Genomic DNA, 23,007 nt, shown 5'->3' on the forward strand with positions numbered 1-23,007 from the left:
AGGGTGCAAGAATTGCAATTGCCCAAATTTCAGCTCGAAATGTCTCCTTCCGTTTTCAGCCCGCATGGTCAACGTAGTATTATACGCCGACGGCTGGACAAGTGTATTCGCAGGATTGGGAAGTATCGGCTTCGACAGTCTCTTCTTTCTGACGTACGTATACACGTTCACATCGCCTGCTTAAGGTGGCTTCGCAATGCAAAAGTTTCGCATTAAGTTTGAGACAGGGGAGATCTCCGAATGTACAGGAAAGTATCGGAGCAGAGTTTTCAAGAACGGAAATGCAAGTCACACAGATGAGGTTGATTGTTTGGGAACATGACACGCCTCAAAGGGTGTAACCTTATTTTAGAGTGGTAGTTAAAATAGATTTGCTAGATACCTTTCGGCGATGGTTTCGCATTACGTAACAGTAAGAGTGATGTCTAATTGTACAATGACGTGCATTCGTAAGTTCAATTTTTCTATCATCCCACCAGCACGGTGGATTATTTATTCACGAAGGACGGCGTTATCTCCAAGAAATCGCACGTCCTGAAGTGGTCGCTGGCTAGAGGCGCTGATTGGTGATGTCTTGAATTGCTCAAATCATGCTGGATGGTAGCTTCTCTCATCCCTGTAGATCAGACCTCATGTCAGCCTCCCTTTAAAGCAACGTCAACATTTGCGCAAGCATCGTTCCTTAACCCCATGATTTATTGCACACAACTTAAACTTTTACAAACGCGAATGCGCATCAGTAAATATATCGTTTTTGCGGCGCTTGCTGGTACCGTTTTGTTCTTTTTCGTCACATTTTCTTAGCTGCGTAATCTTACCCCCTTTCAGCGCACCTATTCACACGTTTCACCTTCCCGTCACTGACATTAGGTGTCAGTCCAAGTGTTTTGGTGCATAGTGTACAGGAAATTATCAATCCGCGGCGTTCGCAGAGTTAACACAACTTAGAGGAGATACTGATGAATAAATTATAGTTTCCATCTCAACAGTACAGTCCATTTACGAAATAACTCCGTGTTCATCGGCCTTGTTCGATTTTTTTTCTTGTTTCAGTGGATTTCTTCTAGCCTACGTTGTGTGCAAACACAAGGGGTCTAGATTGACCATTTTTCTGTTTGAAGTCACAAAAAGATATATCAGGTACGTCTTTACTAACATCTATATATGTAAATATAACATCGTTATTGCAGCGTTGTACACTGCTCTGAAATGATCCAAAATTTGGATGCAAGCCGATGGCTTTTAACTTTGTTGATATATTGCATCCATTTTCTTATTTTCTGCAGAAAATTTTCACGCAGTGTGTCTAGTTAAAATGCGCGGACATTAATTTGACATAACACAGCGTAGAATCATGCAAGATCAGGGATTTGTCGTGCTCGTTATGCTTACCTCTAAAGATGAAAAATGTTTATTAAACAGTTCTTCTGCAAAAAAATTCTCCCTTCACAAAGAAACTTCCATACAGATGTTTAGACGAGGTGCTTCGAAGAAAGTCGCCGTTTTGCCCGAAAGGCGAAATATCGATTGCTATAGCAAATTAGTAGACAGCTATATGAAGTACGGATAGTAATTTTATCGGCCGTATAAGCGTGGAAACATTCGATTACTAGCTAAATTAACAAGCGTTGTGTCACGCGCCCAAAAGCAAACATGAAGACATCCCATTCGATGGCCGCTGAAACTTCCTGTCTAAACCCTGGAGTGAGGAAGCGCGCCAGCAGCGGCGAGCGAATTGACCTTCGTGCTGCCTCTCATTTGAACGAGAACTAAGCGGCGAAAAGACTGCGCACACGACGCTATCCGCACTCACTCCCCATCGTAGATGGTTTACAAAATAAAGGCCGCGTGGCCGCGCCCTACGCAGTTGATGCAGAAGTTGCACACGACCCCTCTCTTCTCCCCCGGTGCCAAGAGCGCGACGGAAGACTGTGTGCTTCCTCCCCGCTTTCCCCCCTTGCATGGGCGACATTGAGCCGCCATCGTCGGCTCACCCTCGCTCGCTTTGATTCGCACATACAGCATACGGTGCGCGGGGACGATGCTATCACACTTGGACTCTATACGGGACGTCACGGGGACAACGACGCCGACGGCAGAAATGCGCCTGGAGTGTCATATAATAGCTATCGCAATAAAATTGAACGAAACATACAATAATTTTCTCTAATTCTCCACACCGATGACACAGAACACAGAGATGAAAATGCCGTTTCGTGCAAAGTGTTGTACAAAGCCATGAGCAGGGACAAGAAACTCCTAATTAATAGTCAAACCAATACTTCTTGCTTGCTTCTGCCAATTCATGTCCAGGAATTTGAGACATGCACCACTAGCGCCATCTGTCGGTGCCAGGTGGTCACTGCCAACGCCTGCCCTGAGTCAAAAGGGACCACGACTACTTCACTTACTTGCTGTGAGCTCGCATTACTCAATTAGAAAAGGATTTCACAAATTATCTACAAAGCAACAGTTTTTTGTACACCCAGGTCTATCAAATAATCGTTATGTCATATTCTCACTGCCTGAAAAATTTGGCTTGAGTGCACAAACTTTTCTGGGTTCAACGGCCACTTTGTTGCACCATAGGAAACTCCATAGTGAAGTTTATATATTGAGACCAGAGAAATGCGCCTTCACCAGCCCAAGTCATTCAAAATACGTAATAACTATGACTAACTCTTCATATGTGTGAAGTTTTGATTGATTACGTAATGTTTCTGAGAATAAGAAAGAAGGTACCTTTGTAAAGCTGCGCTGAGTTGTGCTGCTCAGCACGAGGTCGCGGGATCGAATCCCGGCCACAGCGACTGCATTTCGCTTCCGTCGAAATGCGAAAACGCCCATGTACTTAGATTAAGGTGTACGTTAAAGAAACCCAGGTGGTCCAAATTATTCCGGAGCCCTCACTACGGCGTGCCTCTTAATCAGATCGTAGTTTCGGCACGTAAAACTCCATACCAGTAATAATAAGAAAATCTGCACTGCAGTGAAGCCACTTTACAGAGGCATGTGCCTTTTATGAGATCACCAGACGTCCCAAAACACATGAAATTTGCAACGATGTTATGTAAAGTAGCATATGTGAAAGGTGAACACATCTCGAAATTATCACGAGGTAAACAAATTTTTGCAAGTGAGATTCGCTTTCTTCAAAATTTCGCATCTACCTAACAGTAAAGCTCTTGCGTAATGCAGTAAAAGGAACGCATATAATAGAGGTGCGAACGAACAAGGTGAAACAAGTTTCTCGGGAAATAATGAAGTGAATAAAACAGCGGGTCCCAGATAGGAGGTATTAAAGAGATGCAATGACCACTACGAAGGCGAAAAATTTTTTTTCAGTTACTTAGGTTGAGGAACATGCGGAGTAAACCCGATGTCCCAAATTCCTGGGTATGTAAGGGAAAGTTGCTCATCTAAGACGCCTTTCGCTGTCGTCATTAGTAAGTGTTAAGTCTGCAGATCTTCATCTTAAATGTACACTGCTATTACTGCTGGAATGCTCGTAAGGTGTTTTCCTTTAGGGTGTACGAACCTGCAGTTACTAACGCTTGAGTCGACTCTTAACGATTATTGTTGATCTGTCGGTCAGGCAGGGTCGATCTGCTTTTTTAGCTGTGAAATAGAGGAAGCTTGGCGACAGAAAGAGTCGTCGTCAGACTGTGAAACGTGATGCATGCCATCCTATGGTTACCAAAAACAACATTAATAACTATAAAGTGACTTCCTGTAATATACGAATGCAATATATTTAATGCACAATTGTACTCAGTTGACATGCAAAAGTGTTCATTATTGCTACATTAAAAGCTAATGCTCTGACCAACTTTTCTCCGAAAATGACACCATTTCGTAAAAAAGAATGGGCAGTTTTGCTCGAAAGTGAAGCATTAAAAGAGATAGCAAGGCTTAGCCTGGCGCTGTACTTCCTTGCACGATGTTCTAACACTGTGCAGAGGTGACATGGCGTAATAAAGCACGCGAGACAGCTGCTGCTGCGCCTCAGAACCGTGCCGTGGGAGATACCAGGCGTGTCCCAGCGCTGGTGCAATGAGGAACGCCAGAAGAGGCGTTATAGATGTCGCACGTCGATGCTTCACGAGATGATACTTTGTCAGCTTAGGCATACATTTACTATCCCTTCCGCTCAGATAAGCGTATGCACCACGGTGTGGTACGCACAGAGCCCCTCAGCACAAACGCTAATGTGCTTGCGCGACGACATATCAACAGCGAAAGCTAGAACGATGCCCTGACTGCAGTGCAGAGCCGATTAAACACATTGTGACGGTACGTCCGCTTGGCTTCATGGTTCTTACAGCTAAACGCACTGCGCGTCTCCGGAAGTTTTCTAACGCTCCATGCGCTAAGCCGCGCATGCGCCATCGATACCAGGACAGCATGACTGCTCGAGTGCTGTATAATATATAGTGTCGAATGCAGCTCGAGTGTCCGTATAACTGTTATCGCAATAAAATGGTTTCACCCTTCCCCAGGGGCTACGCGAGTCTCAAGCTTCAGTCGTGGAGAGGGTTTATGCGATAAATGCACCAATCGCTGCGGTTACAGTAACCTTTGTGAGCGTGCTCTCTTCGTGGCAATGTGGCAAACTGGTGCAAAGCGAAAAAGTTGGCAGTCCCTATAGCATACGCTAAACAGGACGAAGGCCTTTGCGCTCTCCAGACATTAATTACATGGCATTTTCATTCGAATGCGTAGTTACTTCATATTGTTTCCTCCCGCCAAAGATGGTAGGTTCGAGTGTCCTAATTAACTCCACCTTGATTAACAGTGTCATAATTAACATTGCCCTAATTACCACCAAAGTTCCTGGATTCGCCTGCCACCAATGGTCGTGGGTTCAAGTGCCATAATTAAATATATCTTTATTAACTGTGCATTAATTAAGTTCGCCTTAACACAAGAGGTCGAGAGTTCACCTCCCACCAAAGGTCGTGGGTTCAAGTGCCTTAATTAACTCTATTAGGTGTGCCTTAATTAACTCCGCCTTAATTAACACCAAAGGTAGCGGGTTCGGCTTTCGACCTTCAAGATGTCAATTGGAATTCAACTTCGAGATTTGGCCGGTTCGCCCATATAATCAAGCTCATTCGCTTGAATTTTGGTGCCTTAAGGCTGGACAATGGATTTTCCGACACTTGAGCCATCAAGGCTTTTGCCCTAATAAGTTTGTTAAAAATGTTGTTGCAGTCTAGGTCCCGTCCTATTTTGTTTAGTAAGAAAAGAAATTCGGGAAATGAGACCCAGGTTGAAGTCGCGTTAATCAAAGAAACACACAAAGATTTAATGATTGCAAATAGTAGGCAATCAGAACTGCCTTCTATCAGTATACGCTAAACCAACATTCGCTTCTACATGCGTGAACTACAATGGATGATGGTGCATTCTTCTAGGACCACAGTGCCCACCTTCTTCGTCATAATGTGTCTGTACCTGTTGCCGCTCATTGCATCGGGACCGAACGCGAAAGAATACTTCACCAAGGTCCACAACGACTTGACTGCACACTGGCTGTTTCTACTGCTGCAAGTGCAAAATTACGCTGTCTCTGCGGACCCCAATGTTGTGAGTTCTGAGAGTGCAAGTTTGTTACTGTACGGATTGACTAGTTTTCTCCTGTCTGATAATTATTTGGTATAGAAACCGTTCATGGAGTATATATATATATATATATATATATATATATATATATATAAGGTCGTTGTTCGGAGATCTCGGGGCGGTCACTCCTTACATAAAATGAATGCATAAAAATACTTGCAATAATAGATTTCCCTTTATAGAGTACCCAAATCAAAGATACAGGGAGCATTCATGCTTGTCAAACGCATGAGAGAGAGATAGTGTAGAACTAGACAAATAAATAAAAAGGGAGCGGGGCCTGGGCGTCCAGATGAAAGACTGGAAAAAGAATTTAACGTAAAGAGACAAAGCGAAGTCAAAATAACTGATAAGTTCAGAGTTCAAGTTAAACATCAAGTGCAATCTCGCACATGTCGAGGGCACAACGTTTCAAGAGTTAATGACTGGCTCGTACACATAGTTGACAAGGGCAGAGCAAACGCGTGAAGTTCTCTGATATTCTTCCAAGTTTTGGTTAGGCGCCGTCATTGGGACCTCACTTGTGGAGTATGAGATATTTAAGTGCTTCTCATGACTTAATTAAAGCGCCTTGCATTGTGCGTTGACGATCGTGTCCGCAAAGTATTACGGCGACGTACTTCTTGAAAATGTTTGAGAATTCAAGACCCCAAAAGCCCGCGCGTTTTGATTATCAAAGGAGTTACTGAGCTAGCTAGCGCGATGGTGTCCCGTGTGTGGCGGTTGCACGTCCCGCGCATGGTGCCAGAGCCGCTTTTGGAAATGCCCCGCACTGCGAGAAAATAAGGGTAAAAAATAGAGGAGGCAGATATTGCAAGAGCGGTGATCGCGATCAGAATAGGAGCTGGTCCGCGGCGCCGATTTGGGAAAAGGCAGAAAAGGAATTTCGCTTGCGCGCCTTGGTCGAAGCCACAAGTGAAAGCCTCTGCTGCCGATCGGATAGCTCGCCTCATCGCACCACGGCGTCCTAACATTTGACTTGCTTACATTTCGGCTACCATTGCACCTCTTTAAAAATGCTTGCGGTAAAACGCTCACTGGACTGCGGTTTACGGCTTCAGTAGTGTTTAGCCGAAGTTTCTCACGGGGCTTGTTGAGGGGCCCTCTAAGCTGACCGCAATAATTGTTTGAAGGGCAACCTTTATATAGCTCTATCCTTTATGATATTGCGCACCAGCAACGGACGTAAGACCCTTTTGTATCTAGATGGCTATAATCTAATTCCATAGAATTCCTTCTCAAACGGTGCCTTCGAGAATCGGATTGTGGAGATTCTAGTCATGAACCCTATTGTCGCAAGGGCGTTGTGGTCAGTCAAGATGTAGGAAATTTTATGCAGAAACTGGTTTGTGAAGGCATTATCGAGAGAGAGAAAAAATCAGAAGTTTAGGGAGCTTTGGTACCTTACACTATAGGGGTACGGGGAAAGGAAGGGTATAAACTTAAGAAAATAGAGAGACAGCGAGAGAGAGAGAGAGAGAGAAAGGTAGAGAGGGGATATTGAGCATAGGCACACAATCAGCACGCGCTAACACAGCATACGACCGCGTGCAGCACAATGAATACCAATCGAGGTTAAAACTGCGTGTGCAGGTCTGTTGTCCTTAAAAACTGTAGTAGTGCCTATGTCACAATCTGCTGCGACGGCGAAGGAGGTCGGCATTCCAAAATGATTTGCCTTGATAATGTGGGATAACAGTTGTATAAATAGCGATGAAATGCCTCAGGCACTCGCCGATGATGGACCATTCGGATACGTGGACTTATCTTTGTCATATGCAGCCTTGTCATCATCGACGTGTTCGAACGGGTTAGCAAGCCAGTAAAACTAACACGATAAGCATTACAAGGCTGCTCTGATAATGGCCTGCGATCAAAGCGAGCGAGCGCCATCGGAAGCGATCGCCTCTGTACATTGTGGCGTGGACAGTCACACAGAACTGGTTGAAATGGCTCCTTGCGACCACACTCATTACACGTAGCGCTATCGGCCATTCCAGTGCGAAAAGCCAAATATTTCTACAGACTGTCGAGCTGCAAGCGCTAACCTTGGCTTTGAAATCACCTCGCACTTATGCACAAAAGACGCCGAACGAAATTTGACGTCATCTGAGTAAAATGAAATTGAAAACGATGTAGATGCGCCAGGTGACAGTATCTCAGCCATGCGAGGAGCGAACTTGTGCAATTGCGAGTAACTTTCCTGTTTCGCCGAAGCAGCCCGTGTGACACTGCAATTTATTAGCATGACTGAATATAGAGGCATACTCAAAATATGAGGCACGCTGCTGCTGGCACTATGCTCCAGTTTCTTAGAAAGTTCAGAGAACAAGTTTCAGTTGGAAACAGTGATATGAACACTGGCCTGTAAGCTTCAGAAAAGTGTATAAATATTTGCTTATTATTTTTCTTTCACCGCAGCCACCATTTACGTATTTGTGGTATGTGTCCCTGGATTTCCAGTTCTTCCTTCTGTGTCTACTGATGCTACTTCTGGTGAAAAAGTAAGTGACTAACCCTACAATAGGTCTAAGGCTCGTTATATACATTGCACAAGTCACCTTGCAGTTGTGATCAACTGAGTCCCAATGTCGATCATACTCACTCCCAATAATATAGTTTAACACCTCCGCTGCCAATTTTGGTGAGTGCAAATACCCAAATGTTTAAAATTCAGTGCATCTTGGAAAGTGATAGCGTAAACGTTTTCTCTGAATATCCGCGTGCTGTTTTAGAGCAAGCTGGTTCATATAAATCTAATTCACAGAATTCATTCAAGCTCTCTCAGCACTTTTTGAGGAGGACAAACCTAAAGCAGAGTCTCCGAGACAACTGCCCTCGCAGTCCATTAAAAAAAAGAAAAAGAAATTCATATCTGTTTTTTTTAATGCTCAATCGTTATAGATAATCTATAGCTATGCATAGTTCTGGTTTTAATGCGCATTGGAAGAATTACAAATGGTTAAGGAAGCCGAAGAAACGAATTCCCATCTTTGGGCAATTATCGTAATTTCCTGGTTTTCTTTACAACATTTCTTTTAACACTGCTGCGCCGTACGTTACTGCAGGCACTTCGCCTTTGTACATATTTTTGCACGGGTATTCATGAAAAAACTTGGGGTATTGACTGAGTGCTTAGAGGAGAGGTGAGACGTTTATCATTAGGCATATCAATGGGTTTACGATTTGGAATGGTAAGACCGGCAAATAAAGATGCTTGATACCGTCCTAAAAAAAGAGATTTTCGAGTCTCAGTTTATGGTGAATTTAAAACTATTGGCAAACATCGAAGGAGTGATATATAAATATTGCGAATATTTGACTGCACGTCAATACTTGCACACCATATCGCTAGCGCTTGCGAACGATATCAAGGCTCTCAGGTTCGTTGTATGCGCTGATGCGTTATCGTGTGGGCTAACTACGCTTTTTGTTATCGTAGAACCATCGTTGATGATTATACTGAATGTGTACACCCTAGATTTACTGCGACCTGTACCACGGGCAGCTTATGAAAGGATATTCGGTGTTCTGCCACTAGTGACCACACACACAACAAGGCGCGATAAAGAAACGACTATTACAGGGCAATGCTTCTTTTGAATAAACACTCATGCGGCATGGTCGCCTTTGCTCAGGCAAGAGAAAAAAAATGAATTATTCAGTACGAGTGAGCAGTAACTGCGTCAATAGTACTCGTATTAGGTTGCTGTTTTTATAATGGTATCTAGAGCGACAATTTATTTCTTTACCAAGTGCTGACGCACAGGGAATACACGATGTAGACGCAAGCATCACATTCATTGATGGCCAGAATAATGCAACGATTCTATTTTAGTTCTTTTCTATTACGCGTTACGTCAATGGTCTGGGCAGCGCTAGCTCCGCATGGGTTATCACCAGGATCAGCCGGTCTTAATTTGTAAACGAAGAGAAAGAAATAGGATTGAGTTAAAGCAATAAGTTTACATTATAACGCCAAATGTATCTATTTCGCCTTCTCTTGATTTATGAAATTTTGGAAGTTATAATCGTTCCATTCTATTTGCTCCCTCTTTCAGTAGGCCACGGCTTGCCGTCACCGTTTTCTTCTTCAGTTCATTGGTGGGATGCTCTGTGGCAACATGGCAAGTGGCCGGGAACGAGATGACGCCCTTCGTCGTGCCTCTGACCGAAGCGCCATCGTAAGAAAAATCATTGCTATTCCCTCACTTGGGCTGTTATCAGCTACGCGACAGCGTCACTGTCTTCGGCAGAGACCTGCCACAATTGCGTGGAACGTTCATTGGCTTCGCCTGGCTTACGTATAAATGGCGTCAACCTGGTTCATTAAAATGCGGAATCAAACCCCGCGATGGTACAGTGGACATGTCGTTCTGCTGCGGAGTAGGTGGTCGCGGGTTCAACTCGCGGCGGCCACATTTCGATGGTAACGCAATGCCAAATTCTCCTCTACCCCATTTTGGCTTCACGTTAACGAACACTTCAGGTAGTCGAAACGCACGCACGTAAAGAGAAAGACGGAGAGAGACCGCACATATAGGTGTACTTAGTTTGTCCCATAAGCGCTCAGGCCCATTCAGTGTCGTACCCTTCGTAAGTATTTTTACGTGCTTTGTTTTGCGAGCAAAGTGGGGCCGCCAAATTTGGGGCACAGGGCGGCGGCTCAAGGCTATAGGACCCTCATAATTAAGATCAGCCAATATTCTTGGGTAACTTGGTGCCGTGCCTCATACTATGCACCAAGCTACTACACACAGCTCGTGGCGGTGCTATAGCTTCGTGCACGTGGCTCGATTCAAGAGTTTGCTGCACAAAATTACAGGACATTCGTTGTCGCATTGCTACTGAGTACTACGCACTGTTCAGTGTTTCTTTCTTTTCCCTAATCTAAACATCCCTGCTGGCCGCCTATTGGTTTTTCGACACATGCGCAAAACTGATTGAAAATCTCGCCATTCAACAGGCACTACTCTTAAACGTAACTGCAGTCTATGTCTTCGGTGTGTAAAGTCGTGCTACTTGTCTTCAGAAAGGAATCGAACAAAAATAGTTTGGTGCTGTAAAGACAGGGAGCTCCAAACTCATTCTACTAGCGCTAAACTCAAAATTAAATTCTGGGCTTTAACCTCTAGAACTTCCCGGTGGGTTGTGAAGGATGCCGTAGTGTAGGGCCCTGGATCAATTTTAACCGCATGGGTTTCTTCATAGTGCGCCTATATCAAAGTTCACGAGAGCTCTTGCATTTCTTCCTCATAGAAATGGGATTGCCGCGACCAGATATCGAACTCTATACAACCTCGTGCGCCATAGCCAGTGAACGATTGTGGAATGCATCACGTAACCGCACAAAAACAAGGGACAAAGAAGGAACACACAAGACAGGCGCGGAACTTCAACTTTGGATTGTGGCAGGTCCACCTCAAATAGTAATTCGGCGCTCTTATTCGCCCAGTGAGCACATCGGAGCACTCTGCCTTCTGCGAGATACCATTCTACACTTCTTGCTGATGCTTCATCTCGACGTGATCGCGCGAATGAACGAGGACTTGTAAAAGCGCCCTCGGAAGTTGCAGCATTCAGGAATTCATGAATAACGATCAGAAAAAAGGCTGTTCTTCAAGTTTCTCAATATCTTATTTCTCCTAGGTTCTTTCAGCGCTACTAATTGTGTATGCTTCGTCTGGAGGCTTAATCACTAGGCGCATTGTACAGGCACAATGTACTGGCACATACTTTTTTCTTTAGGTTATTTGTGAACTGTGCGATGGCGAACTTGTCTGGTATCTGCAACGAGCTGCTCGTGGTATGCGTGGTGTCATAGTGTAGACAGTAAACTCTAGAAAGCTGCGTTGGAATATTTCAGTGGTTGCCGCTTCACTATGGTATCCATATACACGATCAAGTGGACGTAGCCGCCCGATCTGCCCACGACATGGTCAGCTGTGTTGCCATCCCTCTCTCGAGAGCCAACACAGCGAAAAAAACTTATCGCGCTTGCACGCAACCTATCATTGTATCAGTGGAATTTAAACATGCTAATCCATGGCTTGGAGTAGCGTATTCAAATGCGTACTCCTTATCGCTGGAAGGGCAAGTATCCCATTTTAGAACTTCTGCAGGGGCAACGAAACGATCACGCACATTCTTTGCGAGGATCTTCGTTTAAAGAGCAAAGAGGAGCGCTCTCAGTCACGCTAGACCAGCTGGAAAAGCACCCACTCAGAGAAAGCAAGATTCTTAGACACGGGTATACACTGACATCAATGCTAGCAGCTGTAAAGGCACTGTTGCGTTGCCTAAAACATACCGCATTGTGTGACAGATAATGACTGCACGCGGTGTGATGTATGCCTCAGCGGAACATTGGTACTGTGTCCCCCTGTATACACCTTGTCACTATGACCCACTCATAGTGACAAGCTGTCAGGTCGCCGAGTGGCTCCCTTTTTGTTCCCGGGGATAATTGTAGAAAAGGATTGGAACGGTATAATGGGTTGTCATCTCCAGCGCTTTCTAGTGGGTCGTTCTCTTCAGCGCTCTTGCTCGGGAAACTCTGCTGGTGTTGGGAGTCCGTGCCCTGCTCTAACGGCTGGTCCCAAACGCCGGTGACTAATAAACGCATTTAAAATATATATTATATAGTGCAACTGACGCTGGCCTGCTCCGGACCACCGTCGGTTGCACTTTGCTTCTCGAAGAGACAGGACATTTGCCGAGTGAGGTCCTGAACAACATTTTACAATGTGCAAGGTGAACGCGGTTTAAATCACTGATCCGGGACCTAAAAAAGTGCGACGTAATGGCAACGCATTTCTCTCGCATACACCGCTGAATCGCCACTGATTTTTTTCTCTTATATTTCACTACTAGCTAAACAGCTCGCTTATAAGACGCTAACACAAGGCTTTCGATACCTTCGTCCTGGCGTCTGCATACCAAACCTATTAGATATACAGTCTTACAGAGACGAGTGGAGAAAACTTTATAGGCTCTGCCCGACACTCTAGTGCAGATTTATGGCATGTTAACTGAATATGATATTGCCGAGTGCGAGCGAAACTGAGCCTCTTCAAAATAGTGTGTGATGAAACTAAAATGCGCAAAATTTACTGCACACTTATATGCCACGGCAGCAAAGGTGTCCCTCGCCAAAATATGGTGTCACAACTTTTTGCTCGCCGAGGATCCCGAACATTGCGCTGATTGAATGATGAATGCTTCATCTCTATACATGATTTCATTCAAAGGAAAATCGAAAATGTCATTTGTAAGCTGACTTTAACAACGAACGAAGTCACTATCAGTGCCCACGAAGGAACGTTTGTATGCAGTGCGCCCGATGGCGTCGCAGCAGACGTGACGCTCAAGCTTGGCGCAGCATAGCACCGGCCACTATTCTATGATTTTGATATTGCATTGGCAAATCAACGGTAAAATTATTTTGGAATAAATGAACAGGATGAGCAGCAAACCAATTGTTGGCGCTCTCAGTGGCGCTGATGCTAGGCCAGCGTGAGCGTTACATTATGTAGAGTCTACATCTGTGTTGAACACAAGAGTCATAGGTAGCGTCGCCCAGCAAATGATGGCACGCGCAGCACATGGAAAACCGAAGCGTGACATTGACCTTTGTGGGAACTTACATAGAAACGCTGCATGCCGCTCCTTTCAACGCCACATTGCCTTTTCGTTTTTGTCCCTTGGCCTCTAGCATACCTCCGCAGCCGCTAAGCAGTCGCAGCGGCAGCCGTCAGACTTTTCACTAACACTACCTGAGGTTTAGGTCGAGGTCTTGCTAGCTACCAACAGTATTTTTTTTTATCTAAAGAGCAGTTCTTCAAATTCACGTCCAACTCACGACGGAGCCTAAATGCGGAAGAACGAAGCTCAGAGTAAAGCTAAACGATTATGGCTGCTCGGATATGCCAACTAAAGCCGTTATATTGAAATCTTCAAAGCAAAGCTTTCAGAAAAAGGTCCTGTGCACCAGTTACTACTGCCTATGCAGATATCACACACAGCATGACAAAGGCAGTGCATCTTCGAAGGTAAACTGACCTTAGGTAATATACAGTACGGGTCACACGTTCTAAACTCAGTGAACATGATCGCCTCATTCGGCAATGTATTTTTCTTTCTGCAGGACCTTCCTGAGGACTCGTTCCTACTACTTTTTTTACCCGTACTACCACGCCGTGTGCTGCTTCAGTGGGTGTTTAACCTATTTCGTTGCGGCGAGCTTCAAGGAAAGAAAAATACCCAATGTTAGTACTCTCCTTCATTTGTCTCCTACAGCTTCTCAGCCAGGCAGGCTGCCAGAAGGGGGAAATTGAGGAGCGCAGTTCCTGTGGTATTTAATTCCGTATTGTGCAACAGTTTAATTTTCATTCTTTTTGCCAGGGTGGTAGCTTGGGAGAGTTAGTGATGCATGATTTTCAATATACAGCGCACACTTGGGCGATGCACAAAGATTAAAAAGTGCGCATGTACCATATTGTCATTATGTGTCGTCTCTGTGCGCGCTCTGAACACCTCCTAGACAAAACTAGTCTAGGAGATGTTGGCGCTGTACGTTGAAATTATTTTTGCCCTTCGTCATTAGCGCTCACGAAACTACTTCTCCATCACCGGGATCCAGCAGTCGGTAGCAGGTATGTTAAGAAACGAATACAATCGGTGGGAGGAACCCTAGAAAAATGCAGCCTCTGTTTTGCGCTATTGCACGAAGTTATGATGAGTCTCACTGAAGAGTAGGAAAAACTACGCGAGGAGAAAAAGGGTGTCGCTCAAGTAAAAAAAAAATAAGAAAGAAATACACGGAAGCAACGCAGTAAAATTGTTTTTTTTTCTTTTCAATGTTAAAAAAAATATCTGAAAGGAAATTTTCTGACAGCGAGTCCCCAAATGCTAGCCTGGATCTGTGGGCTTGTTTTCTAGTATACGCATAGCAAAGCATGCATAAAGAATCAAGGGATACTCTAACGGCTAAATGGCGATGATAACAAAGTGCGCTTGCCCAAGAATATGACACACCAATTTTTTCTCTCGTCGCCCCCCCTCCCCAAAAAAAAAAGAAAACGGGATGTGTAGCTTGATGGAAGCGTTTCATTTTGACATTGTCTGTTAGGATCCTCATCACAATTAAAACTGCAATTTATAGGTGGCTCATGGTAAAGGTTGTAACAGCGCACCCAAGACAATGGACAACAGAAGGAATATTCCTTCTGTTGTCCTTGTCTTGGGTGCGCTGTTTCAACCTTTACCATGAATCCCAACCAACTGGCCCAACTTGCCGTTCTGATGCATTATAGGTGGCTAATTACCTTTCACTCACTAATTGAAAGCAGGGGACTACAAAAGTTACTGGCGGTTTCTCAGATGGAGTTCGAAAACATGCACTTGGTTTTATTGGCGTAGAATGAACTACCTTTTTTTTTAATCTACGTGCATGATAGTTCGGACACCCATTATCTTTTTGGTGTAAGCATGTCATGGTGGACTTGAAAACTAAGATGTCAGATTTACTACACAGCAAAGTATATTTAAAAAATTGCTTGTGCGCTTGCTTCACAACTAATAGAACATTTTTTCTTCTTTCACCTATAACTATAGTGTTTTACGATTCTTTTTGAAGCTTTAAGAATGAATTAATCGTAAAAGAATAATTGAAGCCTACAAGTCACCCTAATGATAACTTCTGCAATGGAAAATGATGAGATTTCTTCGCAGAAAAATAATTTGAAGTACGGTTGACTACTACTAAACATGATAAATCTTGGTGTTACTTAGAATAAACCACTCTCAGTGAAATTTTCATATATTAGACAGCAAAAATGACTTGATTTATGTATAGCGAATAAGTGGAATTGCAAGTGAAACGTACACATAGTAATTAATTGCACACGATTTAGTTGAAGCGCCATCTTGCCACTGAGCCATGAGATAGTACTTCGGTTTCAAAGCTTGTATATGTAACTTATTCGGCGTTCTGTTCTACAATTGAGCGTGGGGAACGGGGTTGTGCTGTGATTCATGTGAGGTTTTCAGGCCTCAGTATTATAATATTAGCAGTCGAAAAGTAATATCGAGAATAATTTAGCAATACTAAGCGCGCATGTAGTGAGAACAGGTGCAAACGAATGAATATCCGTTGATTCCGACCGGAGCGTAGCAGACAAGTGCCAGTCCTTTTGCTCAAGTCGCACATAATGATGATTATAATTTATTGGTATCCCCAAAATAGGTGGTGGCGAGGATGATAATTATGATGATGATGATGATCATTTGTTGACGTCCCCCTTCAGATGGGGGCGGTGACAAGTAGTCCCCTAGCCTGCTGGCGACCAATAATTGTAACGCTGTTCGCCGCGCCACCATCGGTGGTGCAAAACATGAATGCTTTGCAGCAGTGCGCTAGTTAACTCACTATTTCTCTTTCGTCACTTTCATTGGGTTAAGTATCTGTACACTGAGTTTTCAGCGGCTCGTGCGCGTATATTATGAGGTATGATGATCTAATCGACTCTTTAACGAAGCACATCAGTGACAAAACTTCGTCGCAGCGTAAACGTGATAACAGCTGCACAGCAGACGATTGCTGGCATCTTAAGGATTCTCTCTAAGCGCCTCCTTGCCGGTTAGTTTCAGAGACGCTTACATCTATTCGGTGTTGCTTTGAGCGCAGGCCCCCAGACGCGTCCATATGTTCCTCGCCACGGTCCGAATTTTCGCTACGTCTCAAATAATAATAACAATGCAAAACAATTGCAGAAAAATAATGTTAAATCGTATTTCGTTCGTGACCACCTTCTTCCAGGCGTTGCAAAAGGCGGCATGGTGCTTCGCCATTGCCAGTGGCTTGTGCTGCATGTGCATTAAGGGGCCTTGGTACCGAAACACTGCCCCGACCACCGAATTAGGCAAGCTGTGCACGGCGTTCTTCGATCGAATCCTGTGGTCCGTGTTCCTGGCCTGGGTCACTTTCGCATGTGCCACAGGGCGAGGAGGTAAGAACCACCTCCACACATTGTCGCACGAAATGCCAGAGTGCTTTAGCGTAGCGCTACCTCTCCACCTTTACCGCTACACTAACCGCCCCATGCCACCTTCACGCGCTCTGCGGATAAGCAGCGCGAGGCAGTGTTGCCAACAGAATTTTCGAAAAGACCCTCCGCGGTGGTTGAAAATGCTCCGCATTACCTTACACGCCCTTTGCTTACATATCATATTTGTCAATGAAAAGGTGCATCAGCCATGCCAGGCCGTCAGCCAGACAAATATCTCCAGTTTCTGAATAAAGCCATCATCTCTCCCTACGTTTAGCTCTAAACACAAAGTTCTGGCGTGTTCCCACATGAGCTATTCTAGCACAAAAATTGAGAGATATGGCACACATTAGGGAATGAGACCGCAAAATTCATCTTAAAAAAGAACCTGTTTCCTCAATAGGAGAACATTGACTTTGCAAGTTTTTCTTCAGACGCCCTTCTAAAAGACATTAAATTTCATTTAAAAACTTCAATTCGTTCCTTCAAAACACACCGTAACCCTGGCTACACCTGCGGACAGATCTTGAAGCGTAAATAATTACATTCGGCGTAATATTTGGCAAACGTAATGAAAGTGTCAAACGAAAAGAAGACTCTAGAACGAAGAATTCCTTGAAGGGATAAAAATTACTGACAATTACAGCGATGTGGGTTCTGTATGAACTACTCTGACATGCACACTCCTGTGCTGCAATGGGGTTTACTCAAACTGAATGTGAACTGACTGTGACAATTTTTTGCTTGATTTGTGCTGTTAGGAATTGCCATTACTTGCTGTGCTACTTATGTTTGGTGTGACGTACAAAGTGCTTACTCCAACTGTCTATGAACAATGCGTCGACTTGATCCAACTATAATTTATATTTTACTTTATTATTCTTTGTTTCGTTCTGTTTGTTTGAACCAACCGAACTTGGGCATGCACTCTTTGAGCAAGAATAAGTAGCCATCATCACTCTGATTACAAGGTCTCCTGCACATATGTGTCCCTAAAAGTAAGAAAAATAAAATCAATAAATTAATAAAAATGGATTCGCGGCTTCCCTACTCACTTACGCGGCATTTGAGTACTATTGCAATATTGCATGTCGTTTAAAACCAAACAAAAAAAACTAGCAAAAACCACCTTGCACTCTCCACCCTCCCATATACACCCCTCTTTTCAATACGCTCGCTTGAACTTGATGTGGGGATCTTGACATCCTCCCCTGCTCAAATTGTACTGAAACCTGTTTTCGTTTCCCGAGCGTAACAAAAATAGTCAGACTTTCCACCACTATTTAAACTTGGTTCGTATTTCCACCGCAAGTGCTGGCGAACGCTCACTGTGGTGAAAGAGCGCGCAATGAGTCGTGAACCACGGTCGATTATTCACAAGTGCCCGCCACTCCCCCCAATAGGCAGGCAACGGGCACAACGTGACTATCTGATGCTCGTTAGTGATGCGTTGCTTCTTTTGCTTTATTACGAGCTAGCACAACAAATGTCCGACTTTCTTTGTTTTCCGCATTAGACAAAACAACTTCTTCTTTACGAATGACAGCAGTTACCTCTCGAGAATACATAGCTTTCGATGGGATACGTCCCATTTCTAGAGTGACTGCAGTATCGCAACCTTCGCTATTTTGCATATCAGTTTTCCTAGTCCGTCTAGAAGTGTCATGTTAAACATAAGTTAAAATGAGCGTGATTGTCCTGATTGCTTGTCACGCTGCAACGTATAAGCTTGACGCCAGCTAATGAAGAAGCCCTCGCTACATCTTCTCCTCTCTCTCCCTTCCATTAATGCAAATTAGCCCAACATGGCCTCAGCCTTGATTAATATCGCTGCCCTTAATTTATCTTTTATCTCTTTTCTAGCATGAACACATGTGAAAATCACATGGGAAAATAATTAAGAGTTTAATTAAGGGAGTCATTTCAAGCATACAGCCGCCCTGCTCCCGAGGTGTACCGGCCTGCATGTTTGTTGAAACGTGTTTTGTCGTAAATACGGTCAAAAACACTTTTCACCGATAATGGTACTGCTGAAATGAATATCTCAAAAAAGTTTTCGTTGCTGTCTCTCTATTTCTTTTTAACTTTATTTTGATGTCCCACAGGCTTCGTGGCCTCCTTACTCTCTTGGCGCGCCCTTCGTCCCTTCAGCAGGCTGGCCTTTGGCATGTACGTCGTGCACATGCCTTTCATGCAGTTCACTCTGCACATTTCCAGGGAACGGATGTTCTTCTCGCACTTCTTCGTGGTGAGCGCTTACATTATGCGTCTGAACTTGCGTTATCTTTACACAGAGGAGGTTGCAAGATTTGCACAATGATTTGTGGCTCAGCGAGAAACGAAAACTGCACTAAGGAACCCAAGTGTCAGTATATAAAGGAAAATGACTGCTATGAAGTAGATTTACTATTAGGCGTGCTCTTGCAAGACGCTAAAGTTAGGGACCTTTGTCAATTGCATTGTATTTGTTTTAGTTATTTCGGTGCACGGATGCTCATCCTATGGATTATGGCATCGAGGGAAAGTAATACAATACTGCGTGCGATAAAATTGAGACGAATAAATAATCAAGATGTATACATACACGTATGCGCCAATACAACCAAGTACAGTGAAGAAGTTTTACAGAAATATATACAACAATGCCATATTGAATAGCCAACAAACTGAAAAGTACGTTTAAACGTGAGAGAGAGAGAGAGAGAGAGAGAGAGAGTAGATATTACGCTGAAGTAAGAATTACGAAGTTTTTCTGAATTAAACACTTAATGCTAGTTTTGGGGTGATGTAGGTAATACGGCGGCAATACATAACCAACCGTACATCAGCTTAGACGGTAAAACTATTCTTTCAAAACTCTGCATTTGTTCACGTGGCGGTAAAAGTTCGAGTGCTACTACTAACAAAAATCATGGTCAGACGTTTCTTTCTTGAATTACTCTGCGAAACCTTAGTACAGGCACGTCATTCTCACGTTAGGAACATCACCGTATTTTTTCGCATTTGTGCCATTTTGGGTCGGCAAATGTTCTCGAAGCTTGCTATAGCTTGGGCCTTTTATTCGTGCGCAATAGAATGCCTACCTTTCTTTAACGATAAACAGCAAACTACATTATAGCGGGCCCTGTCAAAGTGTTCTTTGTAAAGCGAGCTCGTGCACAAACTTCGCAGTGGTGGTGCACCCTTGAATGTGGCTTTTCATATAGCTTACCAAGCCTTCTCTTACTGTAGGAGTGGCTGTTTTGATATTGTAGAAGATCAGTTTACCTGTACAGTTTAACTTAATGTTCCTCTTTAATCTCCTTTTAAGTGACACTACTCATATAAGCTTAGAAGGTAGGGGTGGGAGGGATTAGAGCGGCAGGTTGTTATTTAGTATTATAGGATTGTAGAAGAAAAAATAACAGAACTCATTACCTGTGAAGAGTAACGTTCTACTGTTACTCCAGAAACCGAAAAGAAGTGATGTCGCCTTAGCAATGCACGAAATAACATCGCAGCGTCAATAGCAGGCATCTGAAAAAACAAAGAAACGCACGACAGTCACTATACAAGTAACTCTTACTGCGCAGAGAACACTGGCGGAAAGCCTGTGTTCGACAGTCACTAATTGCACATGCGGCGCTAGGAGTGGCCACTGCTGCGCGCTTATGTTTTCGCATTTCCGCTTTGATCCTGCGGCTTAATTGCAGCCAGCAGACATATCCAGAAACAAACGAGCACGGAACAATCAAGGCACCATGATTCAAGGCATTCTCGCGGGGGGAGAAAAAGCCACCAGTACAACGCACTTCGCAGTACATTTGACAGCAGGTTTAACGGCCTGAATATTTATCATAGTACAGAAAGCCAAAGAAGCGCACCAATGGCTTCTTTCTTCTCTGTTAGCGAGCCTCGCATTCGGCACATTTGGGCGCCGGCATGACACTGCCGGAAACGTAGACTCAGAGGGGCGAAAAAGAACCGAGAAACAGAGCTGTAGCTATTACGTTGATGGCGCGGACAACTGTAGTGAAAAGGACGTACAACGTAACTTCAGAGACACACTGAGAAACAGCAGATTTGTTCAGAGTTGGAAGCTGCGTTAGTTGGTTTCCGTTCAACACGACGAACAGCGCAGACGACCGGACAAGAGATAACTGCACGTCTGTCCAGTTAAGACATATCTCTTGTCCCGTCATATGCGCTGTTCGTCATGTTGAACGAAAACCAACTAACGCAGCTTCCAGATGTAACCAAATCGGCTGTTTCTCAGTGTGTCTCACTAGATAGAAACAATTGAGAGCAAGCCAGCTAAGGAACAATATACTGAACAGCAAAGCATAAAATCAAAAGAGAAAACTTACATGATACTTTGAATGGCAGTGCCGTACTGTTCGAGGCCAGATAAAATGCCTGAGCAAGAGGTGATATTGAAAATTTGCCACTGGTCGACTACTGTTGACGCGTAAAGTGGGTAAACAGCGCAGGATCTCTTAAACGTTTTATGTTAGCATGTTGCATTATCTATTCAGGGGTAAATGAAGAGGCAGTCACCTTACTTGAAGCCTTTTAAATTATAGATAGCAAGGAGACGTGACTGAACTGGCAGTGGAGAAAACGACAGGTGACGTAAAGGCAGGAAACGCGAAGAGTTTAAAGACATTAATTTATTATGGAAATAAATTACCTTAATGCTGATTCGTCGATTCATTAGCACAAACTACAGATTGCGGGGACGGAGAATAAAGCCATTAGAAGGCAAAAATAACGACCGGATGAGATCATCTAACATCTCGTTTCAAAAGGATGTCCATAAAATCTATGCATCCTTACATCGTCTTCTACGCACTTTTATGTCGAAACAACAAGCCCCCGCACTGCCACTGCACTCCTTGTTGGCAGGCAACAGACGCGGAAGTGAACCCTGAAAAGAGCGTTTTTTTTTTTATTTCTCCACGTACCTACAGATACGTTCATAATGCCGTACATCAATTCAAACTACAGAAGTACCTGTAACGTTTATCGTTGCGCAGGGGAAAGAAAAATCCGGTTCGCACTGATCAGTGTCAACACACAAATCGTACGGGATATGATGAATTCCGAGCATTTAAAAGCTGTGGGAATTCGGCTCACGTTTCAGGTCACCGGTAATTATTTTCACTGCGGTTTCAGTTAACCATGACGTTCTATCTGGCTTTTCTGGCAGACGTCCTTCGCCATGGTCGTACTCACCTGGGGCTTTCTTCTTACCTACCTTCTGTACGTGTACTGCGAGGCGCCAGCGTGCAGAATGACGGAGCTCCTCTTCAAGGCTCGGTGCACGAAAAGCGGCAGCACAGCCGGCGACGAGCTGCCGATCGTCTTCGGTTCCGAAGAAATACTGCCGCACATCGGCGCAACGTTCCACAAGGCCGAAAAGGAGAGTGCAACGAAGAAGATGGGCACCATAAATACACTGGACAGTTTTCATCGCGGCAACAGTAGCCTTGTAAGCTGCCATCTATAGTTTCGTTTTCTGCAGTGGAGTTCCTACCAGTAATGCTCAAGAAGCCATTATGTACAAATGTTCTCATGAGATAACCTGAATTAAAGAAGGCCGAAATCGAAAGACAGATGTGTTTTACGCATAAATAAACATGAAGAATCAACAACTTTTCTGTTTATTATTGCTGAAGGTAACATGCATCTCATGCTGCATAAGCGTGCTCCAATACGTCTTCAAACTGCATCTTCAGTGAAGAAACTTGCAACAACGTGCAATTCACACTGAAGTGGCCCGCCACCATTTAATACTCATTGTCGTCATTTATGTACCACTGAAGAGGTTCAAATATCTGCCGCTAGCTGCAGCATTCCTTTTTTTTTGCAATAACGATAGTCTTGCAATGTCGTTAAAAATTTTCTGTAAGATTTCCTGATCGCGGACGTGATGATCTTGCGCAGCTTTTTTTTTTGGTTTGCCTATACTAAATTAATATAAATATTCGTTATAGGAAAGACACTGGCGATGGGTTGTACGCATGCGGCGGGCATGCAATCGCTTCATACCCAGTGTCCCACGTAACTTGAGCGAAACCTAAAAAATATGCAAATGCCAGTTATCCGGACCGAACCAAGATAATGTTGTTTGCCGTCTCTTGGAGACACTCAGATTAGTTGTTGCATTCCGCCTGAGACGTAATAAGTCTTAATTAGCTAATCAACTTCTTAAGCATTCTAATTAGATGAAAAATGCCAATGAGAAAATTGTAGAGCAACATGAAAAACTCCCGCTGCAGCTTTCTCTTGCTCAATATGTGCTACATAAAAGTGTTTTTCCGAGCACGAAAGAAGCCCGCGAATACACGAAAAA

General features: G+C 43.9%; 1 protein-coding gene across 2 annotated transcripts in view; it reads left to right on the top strand.

The window, feature by feature from the left end:
- The window catches only part of LOC142584183 (nose resistant to fluoxetine protein 6-like), a 53,526-nt gene extending 31,228 nt beyond the window's left edge, over positions 1-22,298 (top strand). For both annotated transcript variants that reach the window (XM_075694350.1, XM_075694354.1), the window contains exons 7-15: positions 60-153; positions 1,054-1,140; positions 5,418-5,589; positions 8,047-8,129; positions 9,687-9,809; positions 13,772-13,892; positions 16,445-16,634; positions 18,779-18,921; positions 21,862-22,298. In XM_075694350.1, the coding sequence (XP_075550465.1) occupies positions 60-153; positions 1,054-1,140; positions 5,418-5,589; positions 8,047-8,129; positions 9,687-9,809; positions 13,772-13,892; positions 16,445-16,634; positions 18,779-18,921; positions 21,862-22,161 (1,313 nt within the window). In that variant the 3' untranslated portion in view covers positions 22,162-22,298. The remainder of the gene's footprint in view (positions 1-59; positions 154-1,053; positions 1,141-5,417; positions 5,590-8,046; positions 8,130-9,686; positions 9,810-13,771; positions 13,893-16,444; positions 16,635-18,778; positions 18,922-21,861) is intronic.
- Positions 22,299-23,007: the final 709 nt, after the last annotated feature.

This window comes from Dermacentor variabilis, chromosome 1 (genome assembly GCF_050947875.1).
Source record: "Dermacentor variabilis isolate Ectoservices chromosome 1, ASM5094787v1, whole genome shotgun sequence".
NCBI lineage: Eukaryota > Metazoa > Arthropoda > Arachnida > Ixodida > Ixodidae > Dermacentor > Dermacentor variabilis.